At 42.9% G+C, this 24492-nt stretch overlaps 1 protein-coding gene across 1 annotated transcript in view; it reads right to left on the reverse strand.

Moving 5' to 3' along the window:
* LOC129695597 (uncharacterized) overlaps positions 1-24492 on the reverse strand; it is a 51507-nt gene that overhangs the window by 25431 nt on the left and 1584 nt on the right. Inside the window, exon 2 of the mRNA XM_055632697.1 lies at positions 13698-14117. Within this exon, the coding sequence (XP_055488672.1) occupies positions 13698-14117 (420 nt within the window). The remainder of the gene's footprint in view (positions 1-13697; positions 14118-24492) is intronic.

Below are 24492 nucleotides of genomic sequence, written 5' to 3' on the forward strand. Positions count from 1 at the left end.
TCAAATATTGCGTTGGGGGAACGGGTTGCGTTGGGGGACCAGGCCTCCCATGTAACAGGGACCCAACGGGTCCCACTTGGTCTAGTTATACTTAAATAGTAAGCAGACAACAGATTTTTCCACCAACCTTTTATTCCTAAAATTTGCAAATTTATAGTCATTCATGCACCAGCATTTACAGCACGACATTATTCCATTGTGTCAGACCACCACCAATTTATTTTCTATTTCAAGAGCAAATGAAGATTTTTACGTATGTTCCAGCCCTTCAGTGTGTAAAGGAGGAAGGGTCCCATGTTGTGTCTTTCCCCCACAGAGCCTTTGTGCTGGATGTACTGAACTTCATTGTGTCTCTTATCACGTAGTTCTGCATTGTGGAATGTGGCAACCTGCAACATTCAGGACAACTTCTAGCATTAGAAGTCTGGTAACTTTTGGGCAGACACAAGTGAGTCTGAGAATGAGTTGATAATCTTCCAGAACCAATCAATGCTTGTCTCAATGTCCCTGGGAACAGCACGTTGATCACATGCCCTTGATAGATTGCTCAACGTACAGGCAGTGCAGGGGATAAAATCAAAAACATAACCAGAAAAGGCCAGAAAATCTGAACAAACTATTCTTACGAAGAATTGCAGATGTTGACTGTTTCTCTTTGCACAGGGGCCGCCTCATCTTCTCAGTTTTCTACAACATTTTCAAATCTTGTTTCAGATTTTCAGCATTTGGATTTTATTCATTCTCAAAAATGAAATTCAATGTTTCCTCCCTGCAACCCAGCAGGCAGGCACACTGGGAATAATAAAGGTTATATAATTTTGGTGGGGAAAGCACACGTTTGCAGTTCTTCTGATCATCACAATTGTCTTGTGTTGTGTGTGCGGATGACACAAAGCTGGGTGGCAGTGTGAACTGTGAAGAGGATGTTAGGAGGTTGCAGGGTGACCTGGACAGGTTGAGTGAGTGGGCAGATGCGTGGCAGATGCAGTATAATATAGATAAATGTGATGTTATCCGCTTTGGTGGCAAAAACAAGGGGGCAGATTATTATCTCAATGGGGTTAGGTTAGGTAAGGGGGAGGTGCAGCGAGACCTGGGTGTCCTTGTACACCGGTCACTGAAAGTTGGCGTGCAGGTAGAGCAGGCAGTGAAGAAAGCTAATGAAATGTTGGCCTTCATAACAAGAGGATTTCAGTATAGGAGTAAAGAGGTTCTTCTGCATTTGTATAGGGCTCTGGTAAGACCACATCTGGAGTATTGTGTACAGTTTTGGTCTCCTAATTTGAGGAAGGACATCCTTGTGATTGAGGCAGTGCAGCGTAGGTTCAAGAGATTGATCCCTGGGATGATGGGACTGTCATATGAGGACAGATTGAAAAGACTAGGTTTGTATTCATTGGAGTTTAGAAGGATGAGGGGGTATCTTATAGAAACATATAAAATTATAAAATGACTGGACAAGCTAGATGCAGGAAATATGTTCCCATTGTTGGGCAAGTCCAGAACCAGGGGCCACAGTCAAAGGGGAGGCCATTTAAGACTGAGGTGAGAAAAAGCTTTTTCACCCAGAGAGTTGTGAATTTGTGGAATTCCCTGCCACGGAGGGCAGTGGTGGCCAAATCACTAGATGGATTTAAGAGAGAGTTAGATAGAACGCTAGGGGCTTGTGGAATCAAGGGATATGGGGAGAAGGCAGGCATGGGTTATTGATTGGGGATGATCAGCCATGATCACAATGAATGGCGGTGCTGGCTCGAAGGGCCAAATGGCCTCATCCTGCACCTATTTTCTATGTTTCTATGTAACTCCTGTCTCACCATTGCCCTCTCCTCTTTATATTAGCTATCTTCCGTCTCCACCTTTAGTCTATGCCTAGTTTTGACCCAAAACATTGACAATTCCTTCATTCCCACAAATACTGCTCAATTTGCTCAGTTGGCAGATGGCTTGATACTCCTACTTTCCAGCATCTATAGTCCCTAATTTAAAAGCTTTACCTTCACTACTTTCAAAGCAATTAATGGCCATTGTTGGGCCAGTCGACATTCAGTTCTCTGGTGGACACTACCCAGGGAAGATCAAGGCTGCAGTGGAGTATCAATAATGACCTAGAATCCTGCTGCAAATATATTAATGAGAACATTATTTTATACACTCAGCAAAATCAATAACCCCACTCTCACCATCGACGGCACCACTGTCTCCCCATCTCCACAGGCCCGCAACCTTGGCGTGATCTTTGATTCCACCCTCTCCCTTGAGCCTCACATCCGCCATGTCATTAAAACCTCCTTCTTTCATCTCCGCAACATCGCCAAACTCAGACCCTCTCTCACACCGCCCGCTGCTGAAAGACTCATCCATGCCTTCATCTCCTCCCGACTGGACTATTGCAACTCACTTCTCCTTGGCATCAGCTCCACCTACATCAACCGACTCCAACTGGTCCAGAACGCAGCCTCCCGACTCATCACCCACACCAAATCCTGGCATCACATCACCCCAGTCCTCAAACAACTTCACTGGCTTCCCATCTCCCACCGGATCACCTACAAAATCCTGATCCTCACCTACAAAATCCTCCACCATCTGGCCCCCACATATCTCACTGACCTCCTCTCCCCCTACCAACACTCACGATCCCTCAGATCCACATCAGCCGGTCTCCTCTCCATCCACAAGTCCAACCTCCGCAGTTTTGGGGACAGAGCCTTCTCCAGGGCAGCTCCCAGGCTCTGGAACTCCCTCCCCCAACTGATCCGCAATTCCGTGTCGCTCACCATCTTCCAGTCCCGCCTCAAGACCCATCTCTTCACCTCTGCCTATCCTTAGCCCCACGTCCCCCTCCCTTTTCATTTGTGCATTAATTGCCTCATATTGTGTTTTGAATTGTATTCTGTCTTTACTTTGTGTACTAGTCATGTCTCTACTATTTATTTCATTCCCCTTACATGTTTTTCCTCTACCTGCTAAATTTTGTAAGGTGTCCTTGAGACTCTTGAAAGGCGCCCATAAATAAAATTTATTATTATTATTATTATTATTATTATTATTATTATTATTATTATTATTATTATTGTTTCAGGTTAAAGTACTACTGCACCATGATTCACTTTCAGATTCAGGTCAGTTCATTGTCATACACACCAGGGTGAAAAAACAAATTCCTGTACACATTAAGCTGACAGAGTTAGCAGTATACATGCCTTAACGATAAATACAACAGGAAATACAATGATGAGTACAAGGCGACAGAATGGTGCATTGTTATCGTGCAATTTGAAATATTTTATTGTTTCTTCATTGACAGTGACTAAATCCTGGAACTCTCTACCAAACAGCCTGTGGTGGTGCCTGCACTAGAAGGACTCTAGTTATTCAAGGTAGCAACTCTTGCATCAATACTTAAGGCCAGACAATAGAATACTGGCCTTGTCACTGACATCCACATTACATAAACAATTTAATGTAATGTCATGATTTAGTTTAGTTTAGAGATACAGCATGTAACAGGTTCTTCGGTCCACGCTGACCATTGATCACTCATTCACATGAGCTATGTTATCCCACTTTGTCATCCAGTCCCTACATATCAGGAGCATTTTTTTAGTTTTACTCGGGCTGATTAGCCTACATACCTGTACTTCTTTGGGATGCGAGAGGAAATCAGAGTACGTGGAGGAAATCCACACAGTCACGGGGGATCATGCAAACGCCTCACAGACAGCATCCGAGGTTAGGATCGAATTCAGGTCAATAGCGTTGTGAAGCGGCAACTCTACCAGCTGTACGTATCACAGTTGATGTCACCAGGGCCAAATGCTTACATAATGTGTGTCCAGGAATGTAATGCACCACTGGCATTGATCTGTGCAGTGCCATCTCAGTGCTTTTTTTTTAAAATATGGGCTCAAACATTTTGTCAAATGTGACACACTTTGACTAGAAAATTCAAACTTTTAGTTTAGTTTAGTTTAAAGATAAAGTTGGGAAAGGCCCTCTGCCCATTGAGTCCGTGCTGCCCAACAATCGCTGTACACTAGTATTATCCTACACACTTGGGACAATTTACCATTTTTACCGAAGCCAATTAAACTACAAACCTCTACGTCTTTGGAGTGTTGGAGGAAACCAGAGCAACCAGGGAAAACGCACGCACGCTGTCACGGGGAGAATGTACAAATTCTGTACAGACAGCACGCATAGTCAGGATCGTACCCAGATCTCTGGCGCTGTAAGGCAGCAACTCTACTGCTGCGCCGCTGTGCCACTCATATTCTGGCTTTCAGGCATATAAACAGCAGAATTGAAGACAATTTGCTCGACATTTGTGTCAAAGTGCACGCAGTCTGACTGATACACTTTGGTCTACTTCAGACCTGTTGGTCTTCCAATACAACGAGAGGTCCGTAAAGGAATGCTGCCAACTGGCATAATCCAGGTTGCAGGAGCACGTGCTGTGGGATGCACTGAAACTTGGTGCAGCAAACAGAAAGGTTTTGTGGGGAAGGGATGCAGTCCAAGTTCTTTCTGCCATCAACATTGAGGGCCAAGTCTTTTGTAAAAGCCTGTCAAACATGAGAAGTTTAGTTTCGCCAAAGGGGCCATACTGGCGACAATGATGGTCTATCTACAAATGGTGCTCACTCTGTAAGTGTATAGAACCAATAACACTGTGAATGCATAAATGGAACAACACTATAAATGTGTAAAATGCCGTGCACGTTTTAAAATATTTCTTGTTTTACTTATGAATAAAGTTTATTTTGAAATATTACAAATACTGGAGTCAAATAACTGGGCATGTGCAAACTCTCACTGGACTTTCCAGTTCACCCATCTGGAGCCCATTTGTAAAGACTATTCCTAAGTTTTTTTTTAACCCCAGAAGTGAAGTGAAGTGAAGTACACACACAAAATTGACTAACAAATCAGGCCAAAGGGATCCAAATGGTCTTTTCTCAATTCAGATACATTCATTCAAAAAAATATTGCAGCTGTTCCTTGATATTAGAACATGAATCCTGTCAAAGTGGATTTCACTTTCAAAGATAGTTCTAAGATAATGAAAATGTAAATGTACAGGAGGTGAGTATGCATTTATATAATCTGAGTTTACATACCCCTACTGTGATGTGGAACTGATTGCATTGTGTTATTCCTTTAATCATTTCCGATTTAGTTCTTGACATGAGATTAAATTTCCCTTGCTGATTTGGACGTTGTGAATTGCTAATGCCAGTTGAAGTATCCTGAGAACACTATTAGAAAAGGAACAATTTGAGCAACTATTCAATTAAAATCTTGGAAAATGACTGTAGGGTTTAGAAACAAATCACATTTAACAAATATGATGTTAAAAACACCGAGTGCTGGTGTAACTCAGTGGGCCAAGCAGCATCTCTGGAAGACATGGATAAGTGACCTTTCCTGTCGGCAATTAAGAAGGGTTGCGACTCAATACATTGCCCTTCCATGTCCTCCAGAGATGGTGCCTGACCCACTGAGTTACTCCAGCACTTTGTGTTCTCCTGCAAGATTCCAGCATCTGCAGTTCCTTGTGTCTCTGTGTCAGTTAAAAATCAGTCTACATTAAGTATGTGAAAACTATATATTATGAAAGCAATTCAGCAAGCTATGTTGTAAATGCAGTTATGTTAATTTGTCATATATACAAAACTAACTTTTACATGTTCTCCCTGTAATGCCCCTGTCCCACTTAGGAAACCTGAACGGAAATCTCTGGAGACTTTGCGCCCCACCCAAGGTTTCCGCGCAGTTCCCGGAGGTTTTTGTCAGTCTCCCTACCTGCTTCCACTACCTGCAACCTCCGGCAACCACCTTCAACCTCCGGGATCCGCACGGAAACCTTGGGTGGGGCGCAAAGTCTCCAGAGGTTTCCGTTCAGGTTTCGTAAGTGGGACAGGGGCATAAACTGTGTGGGTTTCCTCCAGGTGCTCCAGTTTCCGCCCATGTTCCAAGGATATGCAATTGGAATGGTAATTTTACAATGTAATGTAGGCCTGATGCGTAGGTGAATGGTGGAAACTTGGTAGGGCTGATAGCATGCAAGGAGAATGGGAGTAATGTACATTAGTGTGTGGGTATTTGATGATCACAAGGATTCAGTGGTCTGATGATCTTGTTTCCATGCTATATCAGTCTATGACTATGAAATAGCAGCAAGTCACATTTAACTACATAATATCTTAACTAATAAGTCATTTCCCACAACAAATCAAGCATGGTTTCTGTTTAATTATTTTTCACATTTTTTCTATTGGTTATAATATCAACCTGGTTCACTGTTCCCAAAGATTAGAAAAAGCAATTTATTTCAAAATAAGATAATGAAAGAATTCTGTTCATTTTACATTTTAGATTTTAGATTTCATTTTAGATTTCTATGAATGTTCCACCGCAGTGGAACCTTCATAGAGTTAAAGAAAACTGTCTTGAATCAGCAGAGGGTGATCATTGAGAAATGCTTTGTGAGAATGTGCTTTCACCATAGCAACATCAAGGAGAACAAAGTGAGCAGGTCTAATAAAGCAGTACTCGCTTTTGTAGCCCACTAAATAAACAGAACCGTCTTCAGACCATTCGCTCTTCATCTTAAGGAGATTTGGATGCACTAGCAACAAATTCAAACAGCGATAAAATCTAAACTTACAAAAAAAATGAAATATAACACGAGTAACGATGACCTGTATATAATCTGCTTCTCTCAGAACTAGCAATGCTGAATCTCTAAAATTGATCCAATTTTGTTTGAATGATATGCTGAGGCTGAAAAGGATCACTCTGATGCAAGTAGGAATTATTCACCAACTTCAGATGAATAAATGTACATTTAAAACAAAAATATCTTGTGTGTGATCACCACTGTGTCACTACAACATCCTGCCTTCCACCTCACACTGGAAGAAACTGAACGGCATGTAGAGTCATGAACGGCATGTAGGGGTATTTGTGAAGAAGGTATAGACCACAAATTGCACAGAAAGTTGAGTCTGGTGCTCTGGCTGAGATTTATGAGTCATGATTAAATACGGGTGTGGTGCCAGAAGAGTGGTGGGTGGCAAATGTTGTGCCTCTATTTAAGAAGGACTGCAAGGGGAAGCTTGGGAAATATAAACCCAATGAGTCCAACATTTGTGGTTGGAAGGTTATTACAGAGTATTCTAAGGGATAAGATATACATGCATTTAGAAAGACAAGGGCTGATTACAGATTGTCAGCATGGTTTGTACATGGGAGACCGTGTCTTACGATTCTGATTGAGTTTATTGAAGATGGAACCAAAAGAGTGGATGAGGACAGAGCTGTAGACATATATACGGATTTCAGCAAGGCACTTGACAAGGCTCTGCCTGGTAGGCTGCTCTGGAAGGTTATTGCATATAGATCCACGGAGAGCTAGCCGACTGGATAGAAAATTGGCTTCATGGAAGGTAGACAATAGACAATAGGTGCAGGAGTAGGCCATTCGGCCCTTCAAGCCAGCACCGCCATTCAATGTGATCATGGCTGATCATCCCCAAACAGTACCCCCATTCCTGCCTTCTCCCCATATCCCCTGACTCCGCTATTTTTAAGAGCCCTATCTAGCTCTCTCTAGAAAGCATCCAGAGAGCCGGCCTTCACCGCCCTCTGATGCAGAGAATTCCACAGACTCACAACTCTCTGTGAGAAAAAGTGTTTCCTCGTCTCCGTTCTAAATGGCAACCCCTTATTCTTAAACTGTTGCCCCTGGTTCTGGACTCCCCCAACATCGGGAACATGTGTTCTAGTGTGTCCAAACCCTTAACAATCTTATATGTTTCAATGAGACTGCCTCTCATCCTTCTAAACTCCAGAGTGTACAAGCCCAGCCGCTCCATTCTCTCAGCATATGACAGTCCCACCTGACAGTAGCAGAGGGTGAAGATGTGTACTGTATTTGTTTTTTGGACTGGAGGCCTCTGTCTATTGGTGCGCCTCATAGTTTAGTGCTGGGCCTCCAGTCCAAATAATCATCTTCACTATCTATAATACCACCCACTTTAGAGTCATCTGCAAACTTAGAGATACGACTAAGAGATACTGTATAGTATATGAGGGGTTTTTCTTTTCTTTTTCTTTTGTTTTTTTCTCTCTTTTTTTGTATGGCTTTGTAAATATTTGATTAGTGTATAAATGTAAATAATTTGATGTACCTATGGAAATAGGTGTTTATAGCTGCTAAATTTGTATAAGATAATTATAAGCAGTTGAATAAGGGGTGGGAATTAATAAGCTTTGGCTTCTTCCTGCACCTTTTCGGACACATACGATTTCATTTATTTATAGATATTGTTTATGACACTTTATAAATATTCTTGTTTTGTTTTTTGTTTTTTTTGTATGCTGTTTCACACTTGCTTTTTATTCTTTTATTCTGTTCGAAATAAATATATATATTGTTTTAATTTACTAATCACGCCTTGTACTTTGTGGTTTGTCAACTATATCAATGATTTGGATGAGAAAGTACAAGGCGTGATCAGTAAGTTTGCAGGTGACACTAGAGTGGGTGGTATTATAGATGGTGAAGATGATTATCAAAGGTTACAGCAGGATCTTGATGAGTTGGGCAAGTGGGCAGTGGAAACCTTGGATGAACAGGAAGATTCACTCCCTGCTCAAGTCCATATCCAAGGCTTCCAGACGAATGGTTTCACATCATACAAGAAGGACAAATATGATCTCCACAGACCAATCAGGGAAACCCAGTGAAACTTCCAAAGCAAGCTGGAGGTTCAGTCCAATCAAACCAACAGGCAACTATGGCAGGCCCTGAATACCATCAAAGACTACAAGCCCAAATTGAGGGTGGTCCCTGGCAATGATGCATCTCTACCGAGTGAACTCAATGCCTTTTATGTCTTTTTTGAACAAGCAACAAAGTTCCGCCAAGGTGTTTCCTCCAATCCCCTGTTGATTCCATCTCTGTGGAAAAAGTCAGATCTGCTTTCACGGGGGTAAACTCTCAGGAAGTGGCCAGCCTGCATGGAGGCCCTGCACGGGTTCTGAAACTGTGCACCAGTCAACTGGCCAATGACTTTGCCAACATCATCAACCACTCACTACTGTCCCCATCTGCATCAAGGAAAACTTCAGCATTCCAGTCCCCAAGAAAAATAAAACGAGCCATCTCAATAACTACTGCCCTCACTTTGTAGGGCTCTCTCGTCGCCAATAATGAAGTGCTGAGAAAGGTTGCTAATTGCCCATATCTGTACCAGTCTTCCAGACAATATAGGTCCCTTGCAATTTGTGTACAGGTGAAATAGATCTGTGGAGATTGCACTATATTCAGCTCTAGATCACTGACAATAAGAGCACTTATATCAGGCATTCATTGACTACAGCTCAGCAACGACGGTGAAACAAAGTACAGGAAGAAGATCATGTACCTAGTGTCATGGTGTCGGGACAACAACCTAAACATCAGCAAGACAAAAAACTTAGTTAATCTATGGAAGCAAAATGGTGAACATAGTCCCATCCTCACGAATGGAGCTACTATAGAGAGAATCGGTAGCTTCACGTTCGTAGATCTCCAGCAACCTAATCTGGTTTTTTCCATCTGAGGCAGCTGGCAAAAATAAAGCTGATTTTGTCAAGGCAGCACTTTGAGACGGTAATCCATGCCTTTGTTACCACCCGGCTGGATTACTGCAATGCACTGTATCTGGGGGTTAGTCGGTCCTCCATCGCCCGTCTCCAGATGGTACAGAATGCAGCTGTTCGTCTCTTGACTGGCACACGAAAGCATGATCATGTTTCACACCTTTTGGCCTCTCTCCACTGGCTGCCTATTCAGTATAGGATTCATTTTAAAATTCTTTTATTTACTTTTAAATCCCTAAGTGGTCTTGCCCCGTCCTACCTATCTGAGCTTCTTCACCCTTATTCGCCCTCCCGCTCTCTCAGGTCAGATGATCAGCTGCTCCTGATTGAGCCAAAGACTAAGCGGAAGCTCAGAAGGGACCGTGCCTTTGCTGTGTCGGCTCCGAGGTTGTGGAATGAATTGCCTCTGCACGTTAAACAGGCCCCTTCTCTAGCTATTTTTAAGTCACACCTGAAGACATATCTATTCTCCATGACCTTTGTAGACCAGTGAGGTGTTGAATTGTTTATTAACTTTATTTGCTTGGTTTTGCTGCGTTGTTCGTACTCGTGTTTTATGTTTTTTAATTTATTGTTTGGATTTTTGTATGTAATTTATGCGCCTCGTGTTAGTTGTATGTTCTGTTGTTCTGCCTGTTTTATGATGTCTTGCTTGTTTTCTTTTTTCTGTACAGCACTTTGGTCAGCTTTGGTTGTTTTTAAGGTGCTTAACAAATAAAGTTATTATTATTATTATTAAACCTGGCATTTTCATACTGATGCAATGATCAAAAAACACATCAGCATCTGATAAGAATTCTGTCAAACATCTACAGATGTGCTGTAGAAAATATTCTGATGGGATGCAACTCCGCCTGGTATAGCGACTGCCCATCCCTTGGCTGTCGAAACACAGCCCAGCCCATCAGTTTCATCACTTCTTCCCATCCAGTCCATCCTCACGGTGCATTGCATCAGGAAGTCTGGAGGTATCACCAAAGTTGCGTTTCATCCTGGCCGTTATACTTTTCTCTCTTTTACCTTCTGGGAGAGCTACAGGAGCTGGAAAGTTCAAAAATCCAGACTTAAGGGCAGCTTCTTTCCAACTGCTATCAGACGCCTAAACTAATCATCTTTTTTACAACTCCTTCACTGAGGTGAAGCCAAGTATTATTATTCTTAACTCCTCCTCATTCGTGTAAATGACAATAAACTAATCTGTATCTATTATTGTACTTCAATTTTTGTTTTGCACTACTTAAGGTGCAAGAAGGTTAAGGGGGGACCTGATAGAGGTCTTTAAAATGATGAGAGGGATAGACAGAGTTGATGTGGACAAGCTTTTCCCTTTGAGAATAGAGAAGATTCAAACAAGAGGACATGACTTCAGAATTAAGGGACAGAAGTTTAGGGGTAATGCGAGGGGGAACTTCTTTACTCAGAGAGTGGTAACGGTGTGGAATGAGCTTCCAGTGGAAGTGGTGGAGGCAGGTTCATTGGTATCATTTAAAAATAAATTGGATAGGCATATGGATGAGAAGGGAATGGAGGGTTATGGTATGAGTGCAGGCAGGTGGGACTAAGGGGGAAAAAAAAAATTTGTTCGGCACGGACTTGTAGGGCCGAGATGGCCTGTTTCCGTGCTGTAATTGTTATATGTTATATGGTTATATGGTTACTTGGGTTTTGCATTACAACCTAGCTCTATTCTGCTATTTTGCACTCATTCTTGTATTAATTGTAGTATTTATCATTACTGCATATATACTGTTTACCCTGAACTCATGTAAACAAGCAACATTATTCCACACTGGTGTATATTACAATAAACTAATCTAAATCTTAATCTGTCTAATTTGCAATCTTTCAATATGATTGGTAAAAGCGTGCATAGTTGATCATCTTATTTCATCAGATCCTAGATGACAATTCCATTGCAGCAGTACTATGTAAGAAGGAACTGCAGATGCTGGTTTAAACCGAAGGTAGACACAAAATGTTAGAGTAACTCAGCGGGACGGGTAACATCTCTGGAGAGAAGGAATAGGTTACGCTTCGGCTCGAGATCCTTCTTCAGACTCAATTTCAGCAAAGTCTCGCTCAAAATATATAACATCTTGAAGGCAGCGACAAATCTAACTACATGCATACACAGTTTTTGCCTCTTGTTTTCAATTTGTATGGCTCTTAAGGAAGGACCAATTCAAATATTGAAAGGTAACATGTTCACATTAACTCCAAAGCTATGAGACTATGTAAGGCATATCTACTATCATCAAGAACTTGACACACAAGAGGTTTGTGACAAAAATACAATATTAGGACTGCTGGAGAAAAGAAATAAAAACAGCAGATGGTCAGAAATGCGCAGAATTCTACAATGTATTTAGCATTTTCTTAGTTTTTGATTATAGTTAATATTTCAAGAAAATTACATTAATTGCTGCAATTTTCAATATTTTCTTATTTACAGCATTCCCCTATAATTTTCTCTTCTGATAAACATCTAGGGTCTTCCAAAGAAGGAGAGAACAAACACTGGTCCAACCATCACAGGGTTAGGGAACTTTAGTGTTCGTCAGCATAGAGAGGCCAATGATAAAGAATGTTGTTCTCATCTCTTCTCTGCATCTTCAAATTTGTTTATCATTATATTTTACCAGTTCGGTTAAAAGGTTTTTGATCCAAAACATGCACCATGTTTCTCCCTCTTCAAATGCCACCTACTATGCTAAGCTTTTAACTTTAAAAAACTCTTCATTTGAAGTCCGTTCAACTATATTTCTGTACCACAGAATAAAAACAACAGTAGCTTGTATACATAGGACTGCATAAGTATATAAAGTCTACAATCTCACATAAAATTAATATATGCATATAATAGGAAAACAGATTTACAATGCAATATATTTTTGAAGAAATTATACTTATAGCTCTATTTTCAGAAATCCATAACCAGAGTTGGAATAATATGACTCCAACATACCACCAGGCCCTGAATGGTAGAACATTCCAATGTGGGGAATGTCCAAGAAATAGTCTTTCTGAGTAAGTTGTGGTCCAAGAAGCTCTGGGGGCCACACTATGATATTAAACATGTTGTTACAACAATAAAACACTGGAAGAATATATTTAATTTCCTTCTCGTGCAGTTATTTTTTTTAATGCGAGAGGCATTTTTTTATTAGGATCGTCAAAATGAAAATAAATTATGGTTCAAAAGTGGGACTATGTGTGGAAAGCTCCTATTTGATTGGCATAAATATGATGGCGTGAATGGTCATGAGTGTCACAAATTTTCTACAATTCTATAAATCTTTGATCCAACAAATTCTATTTACCTGAAAGTAACAATTTTTATTAGGGCAAAGTTCGGAAACTTATCTCTCTCTGTAAATTCCATATCAGAGGCTGACATAATTACTCACAGAATACCTATCCACAAATTTAAATCGTATTTTAATTCCGGTTAAAGTTCTTCTAAAATGTAATGAAATTAGAAATGATATCAAAAAGTAAAACATTGAGATTTTAACCATATGACCATATATAACCATATAAAAATGTCAGCACGGAAAACAGGCCATCTCGGCCCTTCAAGTCCGTGCCGAACCCTTATTCTCCCCTAGTCCCATCTACCTGCACTCAGACCATAACCCTCCATTCCTTTCCCGTCCATATAACTATCTAATTTATTTTTAAATGATAAAATCGAACCTGCCTTCACCACCTTCACTGGAAGCTCATTCCACACAGCTACCACTCTCTAAGTAAAGAAGTCCCCCCTTATGTTACCCCTAAACTTCTGTCCCTTAATTCTCAAGTAATGTCCTCTTGTTTGAATCGTCCCTGAATTTTTCCAGAGAACAGAAAACATTTTGAATGTTGTGAGTAGTTCTTTTATTTGCTGATAATCTTAACATTAATTTGAACATATGTTAGAGATCTCTAGGGTGATGGGTGAAATATTTTCGATAATACACTTATGAATGAGATCAATTCTGCCAATGTCTAAATCTTACTTGCCACTATAATTGATTGTAAGACCAAAATATTTGGAGTACCTTCACGTTGCAAAACTTGATCCGTCTCTGTACAGATGGTTTCATCTTTCAAGGTACGCCACTTGTTTAATTTGCCTTTTTCCTGTGAAACGTGCACTTTGTTTGTCTTGTGCTTTACACTAAGATGCAAACTGTAGCCTTCGAGAGTTAAATGACCCCGTTTGCTGCATGTCCACTCCTGGGGGTGGCGGTGGCGACCATCACAGGGCTCCAATTTCACAGCTCCAAGTTCATTGGGTTTATGAACAGTGAGACACTGGTTGGTTTTGAGGCTGACAATATATTTTAGGCGGGACTCCCATCTCCAAAGCTGCTGTTTGGAATTTTCATTACACTCAGTGAGAGACACTCGATTGTTCTGACTATTTGCATGGATACATTTATCCAGCCGAACATTCTTGATGTTGAATCCTGGAATCTCTGATAAGGATAATATTAAAAAAGGTATAAGATACTGATGTGACATCATACACAAACAAATGTATTGGTGTAACATAGACAGATATCATTGAAGATTTATGGTCCATTTGTTCCTTCCATTAAACTTTTTGTACAATTTGCACATACAATTAATAATGATATACATCTATGTCCATGCTCAATTACTAGTCTGCTTTTGGTTACATAACTATGTACGAACATTCTGAAGGAAGTGATGATGAAATAATGTTGTATTTTATGTTCATCCTGAACTGAGAGATTAAGAATCTTTGTTTTTGCCATTAATAAATAATCATGCCAAATAAACCAGTTTACAATTCCAAAAATGTATTTAAATGATGTGATTTTGGTTTTGACTTTGGATACATAAAATCCATGACTGTGTTCCCCTCTGTACCCACCCCTCCCCTTCCTCAGGCTCTTTCCCAGCAACCGCTGGAGGTGCAACACCTGTTCCTACAATTCTTTCTTTACCTCCATTCAGGGACCCAGACCTTCAAGGGTCAGACAGAGGTTTACTTGCACCTTCTCCAGCCTCGTCTCATGCAATCCGTGCTCTTGATGTGACCTCCTCAACATTGGCGAGACCATGCGAAGATCAGACGACCACTTTGCTGAGCTCTTGCACTTGGTCTGCCAGGGCCAGTTGTAGCTCCCAGTTGCAAGCCACTTCAATTCCCCTTCCCATTCCCACATCGAACTGTGACCTCAGCCTCCCCCAATGCACACGCAAACTAGAGGATCATCACCTCCCTTTCTATCTGGGTAGCTTACAACCCTACAGGATGAGCATTGACTTTAGATTTTACAGATACAGAGCGGAAACCGAAACTTCAGCCCACCGAGTCCACGCCAACCAGCGATCGTTCCACACACTAGCGCTATCCTACACACTAGGGGCAATTTACAATTTTACCAAAGCCAACTCACACACAAACCTGTACGTCTTTGGAGTGTGGGATGAACGCAGAGCACTCGGAGAAAACCATGCAGTCAGAGGGAGAATGCACAAACTCCGTAGTCAGGATCAAACACGGGACTCTGCCGCTGTAAGGCAGCAACTGCCATGTCACCCCTAGCTTGCTGGAGGAGGTGCAAGCAAACCTCTCTCTGCCTGACTTTAATTCTGCAATCCCAGGTAAAGCATGCCCACTCCATCTCATCGACCTTGCTTCAACTGCCATACTCCCTCTGGTGTATACTGTCTATTCCACTTTCTCCCACCCCTGTCAAATAGTTCCTTTCTGCTCCACTATCTCCCCCATCTACTCATCACTCACCCCAGTTTACTCTGTGTCCGCCATTTGTCCCCCCGGGACTCACCCACCCCACCATTGGTTCCACACTCTCCTCCTTCCTTTCTTATCTGATTGCACTATTTGCACCATGTTATCTTCTATACCAAACACCTCCAATATCCATTCCTAGCTCCACTCCTATTAAATCTTTCCCTCCTCACCTTAAACCTATGGTTCTTGATTCCCCGACACAGGGTATAAGACTCTATGCATTTACCCATATTCCTCCCATGATCTTGTAGACCATTTTAAAATCACCCCTCATCCTCCTGCGCTCCAAGGAATTTAGTCCTAGCCTGTTCAGTCTCTCCCTATAGCTCAGGCCCTTGAATCTCAGCAACATCCTTGTAAATCTTCTCTGCACCCTTTCCAGCTTAACAACATCCTTTCTACAAGGGGGTGACCAGAACTGATCACAATACTCTAAATGCAGCCTCACATATGTCTTGTACAACTGTAGCTTCTATACTCAATATTCTGACTGATGGCTAATGTGCCAAATGCCTTCTTGACTACCCTACCCGACTGTCATGGCACTTTCAAGAAACAATGTACTTGCACTCCTAGATGCTCTGTTACACTCCCCAGAGCCCTGCCATACCTGTGTAGGTCCTGCCTTCGTTAGACTTCCCAAAATGCATTACCTCGTACTTATCTGTATTAAACTCCATTCTTCAGCCAACTTGCCCAACTGATCAAGATGCTGCTGCAATTTTTCACCATCTTCACTATCTACAATTACACCCACCTTGGTGTCATTTGCAATCTTAGTTATCATGCATTGTATATTCTCATCCAAATCATTGATATAGATGACAAACACCAATGGGCCCAGCACCAAACTATGAGGCACACCATTACTCACAGGCCTCCAGCCTGAAAAACAACCTTCCACCATCATCTACTACTTTCTTCCATGAAGCCAATGTTCTATCCAGTCAGCTAACTCTCCATGGATCCCATGCGATCTAACCTTCCAGAGCAGCATACCATGCGGGAACCTTTTCAAGTGCCTTGCTGAAGTTCATATATGCAACATCTCCAACTCTGCTCCATTTAACCTTCTTGGTCACATCTTTAAAAAACTCAATCAGATTTGTGAGATGACCACACTAGTTTCGGAGGGGCCATAGTCTCTAGTGTCTCTCTTTCCCTTATTGTACATAAAATCATTTTGGATTTTCTTTAATATTATCTGCCAGAGTAATCTCCCGCCCCTTCTTTTGCCCTCTTGATTTCCTTCTTAAGTATGCTCCTCAGTCCCCAAACTCTTCCAGGCTTACACTTCATCCCAGCTGTCACAGGCCTCCTCCTTTTTCCTGACCAAAGCCTCAACTTCTCTCACCATCCAGGCTTCTTCCTTCTGCCTGCCTTGCCCCTCACTCTAACAGGAACATGCATGCCCTGAACTCTCATCGTCACACTTTTTAAAACATCCCACTTTCCAAACATCCCTTTGCTCACAAACAGCCTATTCCAATTAATGTTAGCAAACTCATAATAACAATAATAATAATAATTTTATTTATAGAGCACTTTAAAAACAAACATAGCTGCAACAAAGTGCTGTACATCACTAATCATTGACAAAAAAGTTAATACACACCAAAAATAACAATCAAAAGAAATAGCAGGAAAAGACATGCAAAACAAAGAAACATCAAAACACCACAAACAGAAGCAAAGCCCCAGGCATGGTCAAAAGCCAGGGAGTACAAATGTGTTTTAACACTGGATTTGAAGATGGACAGTGAGGGGGCCTGTCTGATGTGCAACGGCAGGGTGTTCCAGAGTGCCGGAGCAGCAACAGAGAAGGCTCTATCCCCTCTGAGCCTCCGACTAGACCTCGGTACCTCCAGGAGCAGCTGACCAGCTGACCTGAGGGACCGGGCAGGAGCGTATGGGTGGAGCAGCTCAGAGAGGTAAGGCGGGGCGAGCCCATTCAGAGATTTAAAAACAAATAACAGTATCTTAAAATGAACTCGAAAGTGCACCGGGAGCCAGTGTAGGGAGGCCAGAATTGGCGATATGTGCTCCCTCTTTCGAGTCCCTGTTAAAAGGCGAGCAGCAGCATTCTGAACCAACTGGAGACGAGCCAGTGAAGAACGAGCAACACCAAAATAGAGCGCGTTACAGTAATCCAGCCTAGATGTAATAAAGGCATGGATTACTGTCTCAAAACGCTGCCGCTCGAGAATGGGCTTCACCTTCGTCAGCTTGCTTAGGTGAAAGAAGCTGGACTTAACCACCGCGCATATTTGGCGATCTAATTTAAAGTCACTGTCCATCCTAAAACCCAGGTTCACAACTGTTGGCTTCACGTACCGTGACAATGGACCTAAATCAACAAATGGAGGTTCACGGCAGCCATTGGGATCAAATAAAATCACCTCTGTCTACTTTTCATTAAATCCAAGAAAGCTTAGGGCCAACCAGGACTTAATGTCATCAAGACAAGACAGAAGCGATTTTACAGAAAAGGCGTCTTCCCCCCTCAGCGGCAAATAAAGCTGGGTATCATCTGCATAACAGTGGAAAGAGATGCCATGCTTTCTAAGGATGGAACCCAGAGGAAGTATGTACAGCGAGAAAAGCAGTGGCCCCAGAATCGAACCCTGTGGAACCCCATATGACAGGGGAGCGGAAGAGGATTCAAACCCAGCAAGGCTAACACACATGGTTCTGCCCGCCAGATAGGACCTGAACCATCCCAGGGCACTGCCGCAGATGCCCACTAACTGCTGTAGCCGAGATAATAAGATATTATGGTCCACCGTGTCAAAGGCGGCAGACAAGTCCAGCAGGACAAGAACCACACAATCCCCAGAATCATTAGCCAGGAGGATGTCGTTAAAAACCCTTAGCAATGCTGACTCCGTGCTGTGCATGGTTTTAAATCCAGACTGGAAGATCTCCCGAATATCATGCTCCTCCAGGAATAGTTTTAGCTGAGCATAAACAACTTTTATGACCAGCTGACCTGAGGGACCGGGCAGGAGCGTATGGGTGGAGCAGCTCAGCTCAGCTCATGTCCAATACCTTGAAAAGTGGCCAGGCACCAATTCAGTATTTTAACTCTTACAATAAAAGTCAAGACGTCAATTATCTTCCAAACAGGTTTCTGTACTTCAGTAACTCATTGGGTCAGGCAGCATCTCTGGATGGAGGCCGTGGATAGATGTCTTTCAAGTCGGGACCCTTCTTCAAATTTTTTGTAAGAATAATTGTTTGTAAACCAGCAACCATAGTTCCTTTGTCTAGAGGTCACTGTACTTGGATGTTAAGCTTTGGTGGTTCATGCACCAAGGATAATTAGATCCATCCTAATACAAATTAACTTTAAACCTCCCAAAGTATTATGCCCCTCAATGTATGTCTACTTTAGTGGATGATAGTAAGATTAAACGAGAACTTACCAGTTTGAAGTTTGATCTTGATTTTATGAGGAGTTACGATGAGCGATTACGTGAAGAAGGGCCGTCCGTCTGCGTGCGCGTCAATCTTCAAAGCAGCGGTGTTAAATCACAGATAAAAAGAAGACCTGAGAATAGTAAGATTGAAGAAACTAGAACTTCCATGTGACCTTGATAGTATGAGGGTGGGAGCGGTGGGCACGTAATCGCTCATCGTAACTCCTCATAAAATCAAGATCAAACTTCAAACTGGTAAATACGCGTTTAATCTTACTATTTTACTTCGGAGTCACGTGAGTGACTACGTGAAGATTTCAAAGCTCTGTGATTTTACGCCGGCTACGAATCCAGGCGTCACTCACTGAATGGATTGACCATGGATGAGATTATTATTAAAGCATTCAGACATAACGTAGTTATTAACGACACTGATGCTTTAAAGTAAAGAAAAGAAAAATAAATGTTTTATTTGCTTTCCCTCCAAACCTGTGGGAAAGCTAGTTTACAGAACTTAAGATGGCACGAGCAAATACCCCTGGTCCGATTATGGGTTTATTATAAAACCGCTGGAACGTTCTTTCGTTCACCCATCCTGCAGCTGCTAGTATGTCATCCAGGGGCACGTCCATCGTTCTTGCTGCCGACGTAGATGCAGCCCTGGTGGAGTGAGATTTAAAGATATGAGTATTTATTCCCGCTACCACCATTACCTCCTTTAACCATCTGGAGATAGTTTGTGTCGACACCTTTCGGTGTGGTTTCTTGTGGCTGATGAGGGCCGATTGTTCTGAGCGTCTGAGGTTTTCTGTGACTCTCAGGTAGTGGTGTAAATGTGTTACCACCCACAATCGTTGGTCCTCTGGATATGCCAGGAACTGGATCTTCATCACTGGCATACCTGGCCTGCTCTGTTTGATCAGGTCCTTTACAATGAATGTTATATTATTCATGTTGCTGGTCATGTAGTCCAGTCGTAGTTTTTATAGTGTCTGGACTCTTTGGGCTGTTATTAGCGCCATCAGCATAACCACTTTCAATGTAAGTTTAGACAAAGATAAGGCCGTTGTTTGTCCCCACTGACGAAGTAAGGTCAGTACCATGCTCACGTGTCCGTGTACCTAGACCTTGGGGGTATCGAATTATAAATTCCCTTCATGAATTTTATTACGAAGGGGTGCGTTCCTATCGGCCCATGCCCTGCCTCCAGTGTCAAATAGGAGGATAGTGCACATCTGGCACTGTTGATTGCGCTATAACTTAATTTATAGTCATAGTACAGGCTTGATAGGAACTCCAAGACATCCGTTATCCGAACTGTGTTGTAGGCTATTTTGTTTGCATGGCAGAAAGCTTCCCACTACTTAATATGAGTGGCGTACTGTTTTTTGGTACTCTCCCTCCATGCCTTTGTGATGACATCCACAGTTCGTTCGGATAACCCAATGTCTTGAAATGGCCTCCTCAGAATCTGTAAACCAACAAATCAATCCGGTCAGAAAGTGGATGGTTGCTCCCTGAAACTGGGTTTACTAGGAGATCTCTCCTCTTAGGTACAACCATTAATGGCTGGACTATGATCCCCAATATTTTTGGGAACCAGGCTTGTGTAGGCCAATCTGGTACTACTATAATGCCTGTGGCTTTGTCTTGCTTGATTTTAGCCAAGCATCGGTTTATGAGGCAGAATGGTGGGAATGCATAGATGTACATTCCTCCCCAGTTTAGGGAAAAGGCATCCACTGACTCTGCTCCTGGGTCTGGATCCCAGGACTCATATATGGGTAATTGATGGTTCAATCTAGATGCAAAGAGGTCCAAATCTGGAGTGCCAAATCGTATTGTTATTTCATTGAATACCGTACGATCCAACATCCATTCTATGTTATCATTAAACATTTGTGATCTTGCATCTGCCACCGTGTTATATCTTCCTGGTAGATATACTGCCGTGACCCAAATATCCCTCTCAATGCACCAGTGCCAAATGAGGTTAGATAATCTGTCACAGGATACAGATTTTACACCACCCATGTGATTGATATATGCTACCGCAGTAGTGTTACCAATCTGAATTTGAACATGCACTTGTTGCATGTTGTTACAGAGAGACTTGAGTCCATATTGTGCCCCCAACAATTCTAGGTAATTGCTTCCATATTGTTGGAGTATAGTTGACTCTTGCTCATTCCATCTGCCTCCACAGCTCCTGTCTGTGTTAGTGGCTCCCCATCCTAACCCGCTTGCGTTGGTTTGGGGAAACACTGATGGGCTCTCAATAAAGATTTCCCTTGAGCTGAGTCTTATGTTTGCCATCCACCATTGTAGTTCAATAATGGCTCCTGGTGGTAACCGCATTGATTTGCCAAACTGACCTGCATTGAGTTTCAATGCTCGTTCCTTTGCCTGCTGTAAATGCTGGTAGTGCAAAGGTCCGTGGCGTACTGCAGGAAAGGCAGCTACCAATTTCCCAATAGCACTAGCTGTTTGTCTGATAGTTGGTTTGTGTTTTCCTTTCAGATCATTGCAGGCTTTCCTCAAGTCTTTTTTGTTTGCCTTTTGGCAGAGTCACCAACATGGTTACTGTGTTTATAGTAAATCCTAGATAATCAATTACCTTGGTAGGAGTTAACTTTGATTTTACTGGATGGATTAGGAACCCAGGTTTCTCAAACAGGGTTTTGGTTGCCTTGACTGTTGCTTTGCCAATTCTTTGGTGACTCCAAAGATGAAAATGTCATCCAAATATGCCATGACTATGTGATTTTGAGATCTTAACAGCCCCAGAATTGGTTTAAGTAATTTGGTAAACAGTCTAGGGGCTGATGTCAACCCATTTGGTAGAGCCTTGTATTGCCATTATTGACCCATCCAGGTAAACTTCAAATATCTCCTATACTCTTTGTGAATAGACACCGAATAGTATGCATCTTTTAGGTCGATGCATGCCATATAGCCATTTTTGGAAACCAACGGAGTTGCTGTTCCAAAATTGTCCATTTTAAAGTGTTTGTATTGCACATATGTATTTAGTTCCGTAAGATCCAAAATAATACGGATCCCTACATCTTTTTTCTCTTTTGGAAAAATGTTGGATATAAATTGGTGAGGTTCTGTATATGACCTCTCAATGATATTATTGTCAGATAGTGTTTCTATTTCTTTTTGTATATCCATTGTCTCTTTTTGGGAAAAGACATATGTGCGAGTATTAGAATGTGTTGGTGGTGGTGATAAATTTAAATTGAACTCAATTTTGAATCCTATACTGTGTAGTATGAATGGATCCTTTGTAACCCAAGACCATTCTTTTAAGAAGTATTTTAACCTTCCCCCCACCTGTAAGTGAGGTTTGTTTGCTATGTTCCCTGAGGAACTGGTTTGACTTACCTCTGTTGTTACTGGTGTCGTGGTGCTGGCTTTCGTCCGCGAGGTTTGGGGAGCAGAGCTGGTGGTTGCTCTCTCCTCATCCTCGTTGTTGGCCTGCTGGGGCCTGCCCCTAAAAAAGACCTTGTCTCAGGGGTGAACCTTCCTCCTGTGCCTGGCTCTCTTGGTGTGAAACGCCGAGAGCTGTAGGGGTGGAATCTCGTGGCTGGGCCCCTGGGTGTGGGCTGACCTCTTGTTATGAGGCGCACAGTTTTTGCCTCATCATCCAGGTCCCGTACCTGTCTAGACAGGTCTTCTCCAAACAGGTAGTTTGCTGGCTGGGTGTCGCTGGCTTTGCAAAGTGCAGCAAACCTTTAATTTATAGCCGGCTTTATAGCCTCCTTCCATATGCAGTTTATCTCAAAACGTGCATTGCATAGCAGTGCCATGGTGTCTTGCTCCCACTCAGTGAGGATGCCTCCTTACACACCGCCCGCAAACAAAGTGATTCCTGACCCCAGCAGGTTTAACACTTTTTGGAACTTCAGTTCCTGGTTCCTGATTTATGGGACCTATTTGTCCCCAAATTATGCGGTTCACCGCTTGCACCTTTAGGGAAGCACAGTTTGATGGTGGGGGGTACCTGTTTATGGTTTCCTCCATAACAAGATCCTTCAGTTGATGAGACGCCAAGGAGATTATGTTCCTTGCTAGGTCTTCATCCATTGGTGCTCCCAATGCTGTGGAGATCGCATATTTGGTTGATTGTAGGGGTACTTCCTCCAATCCCCCCTGGGAGTGTCCCCCCCCCCCCTGCGCTTCCAAACTCTGAGTCCGGGTAATCCCCGTATGTGCTTCCCCCTTCCATGGGGAAGACATATTGCTGCCCAGAGTATGAGGCTGTTGGCACGGCCTGTAAATGGGACTCGTGCTGATAATGCTCCTTTCTCCGGAGTTTATCATTGTGGAGCAGCTTCTCCACCAGCTGCTCCATGTGGGAGAGTCGTCCTCGGACGCTTCCCGATGAGGGAGGGTATCCCTCTTCCCCGGACTCATCCGAGTCTACGGGTCTGGCAGACTTATGGGTGGTTTTACGTCCCGCCGTGGCCTGGAGCTGGGGCGGCTGCCCGGAGCGGAGACTGCGGGACCCGGAGCAGGGGCAGCGGCCCGTAGCAGAGACTGCGGGACCCGGAGCTGGGGCAGCGGCCTGGAGCGGTGACTGCGGGACCCGGAGCTGGGGCGGCGGCCTGGAGCTGGGACGGCGGCCCGGAGCTGAGACTGCGGGACCCGGAGCTGGGGCGGCTGCCTGGAGCTGATGCTATGGCGGGCCGTCTCAGAGCGTTGACGGCGTTCCGGCTTTCGGCGGCGGCGACATCACCACGGAGGTCCGCTGGACTGGAAGGCGGCATCTCCGTCCTGGATCGATCGCCTCAGCTCAGAGGGAGAACAAGGAGGAAAGAGACGGAGACTAAGACTTTGCCTCCATCACAGTGAGGATGTGCTTGGTGAACTCACTGTGGTGGATGTTTAATTTGTGTTTATTGTATGTTTTGTTTTTATTGGTTCTGTGTATGACTGCAGGCAACATAATTTCGTTCAGACCGAAAGGTCTGAATGACAATAAAGGAATCTAATCTAATCTAATCTAATCTAACTCTCTCTTAAATCCATCCAGTGATTTGGCCTCCACTGCCCTCTGTGGCAGGGAATTCCACAAATTCACAACTCTCTGGGTGAAAATGTTTTTTCTCACCTCAGTCTTAAATGGCCTCCCCTTTATTCTAAGACAGTGGCCCCTGGTTCTGGACTCGCCCAACATTGGGAAATTTTTTCCTGCATCTAGCTTGTCCAGTCCTTTTATAATTTTATATGTTTCTATAAGATCCAACATGGGGGTGAAATTGTTTCAGAAAAGATTTTACATGATTGGAGGCAAATGTACATGTCCCCCCCCCCAAAAAAAAAATTAGCATCAGGACCACCTCCTACTCTGACATGCATTTTTGTGATGAGCTTAACATTTCAGGTGCTGTTTGTGTGGAGTTTGCAGGTTCTCCCTGTAACTGCGTGCGTTTTCTCCGGGTGCTCAGATTTCCGCAGAGATGCAAGTTTGTAGGTCAATTGACCTCTGTAAATTGCCCCTAATGTACAGGAAAACAAAAAAATGCTGGAGAAACTCAGCAGGTGCAGCAGCATCTATGGAGCGAAGGAGATAGGCAACGTTTCGGGCCGAAACGTTGCCTATCTCCTTCGCTCCATAGATGCTGCTGCACCCGCTGA

The sequence above is a fragment of the Leucoraja erinacea genome, chromosome 1, assembly GCF_028641065.1.
Source record: "Leucoraja erinacea ecotype New England chromosome 1, Leri_hhj_1, whole genome shotgun sequence".
NCBI lineage: Eukaryota > Metazoa > Chordata > Chondrichthyes > Rajiformes > Rajidae > Leucoraja > Leucoraja erinaceus.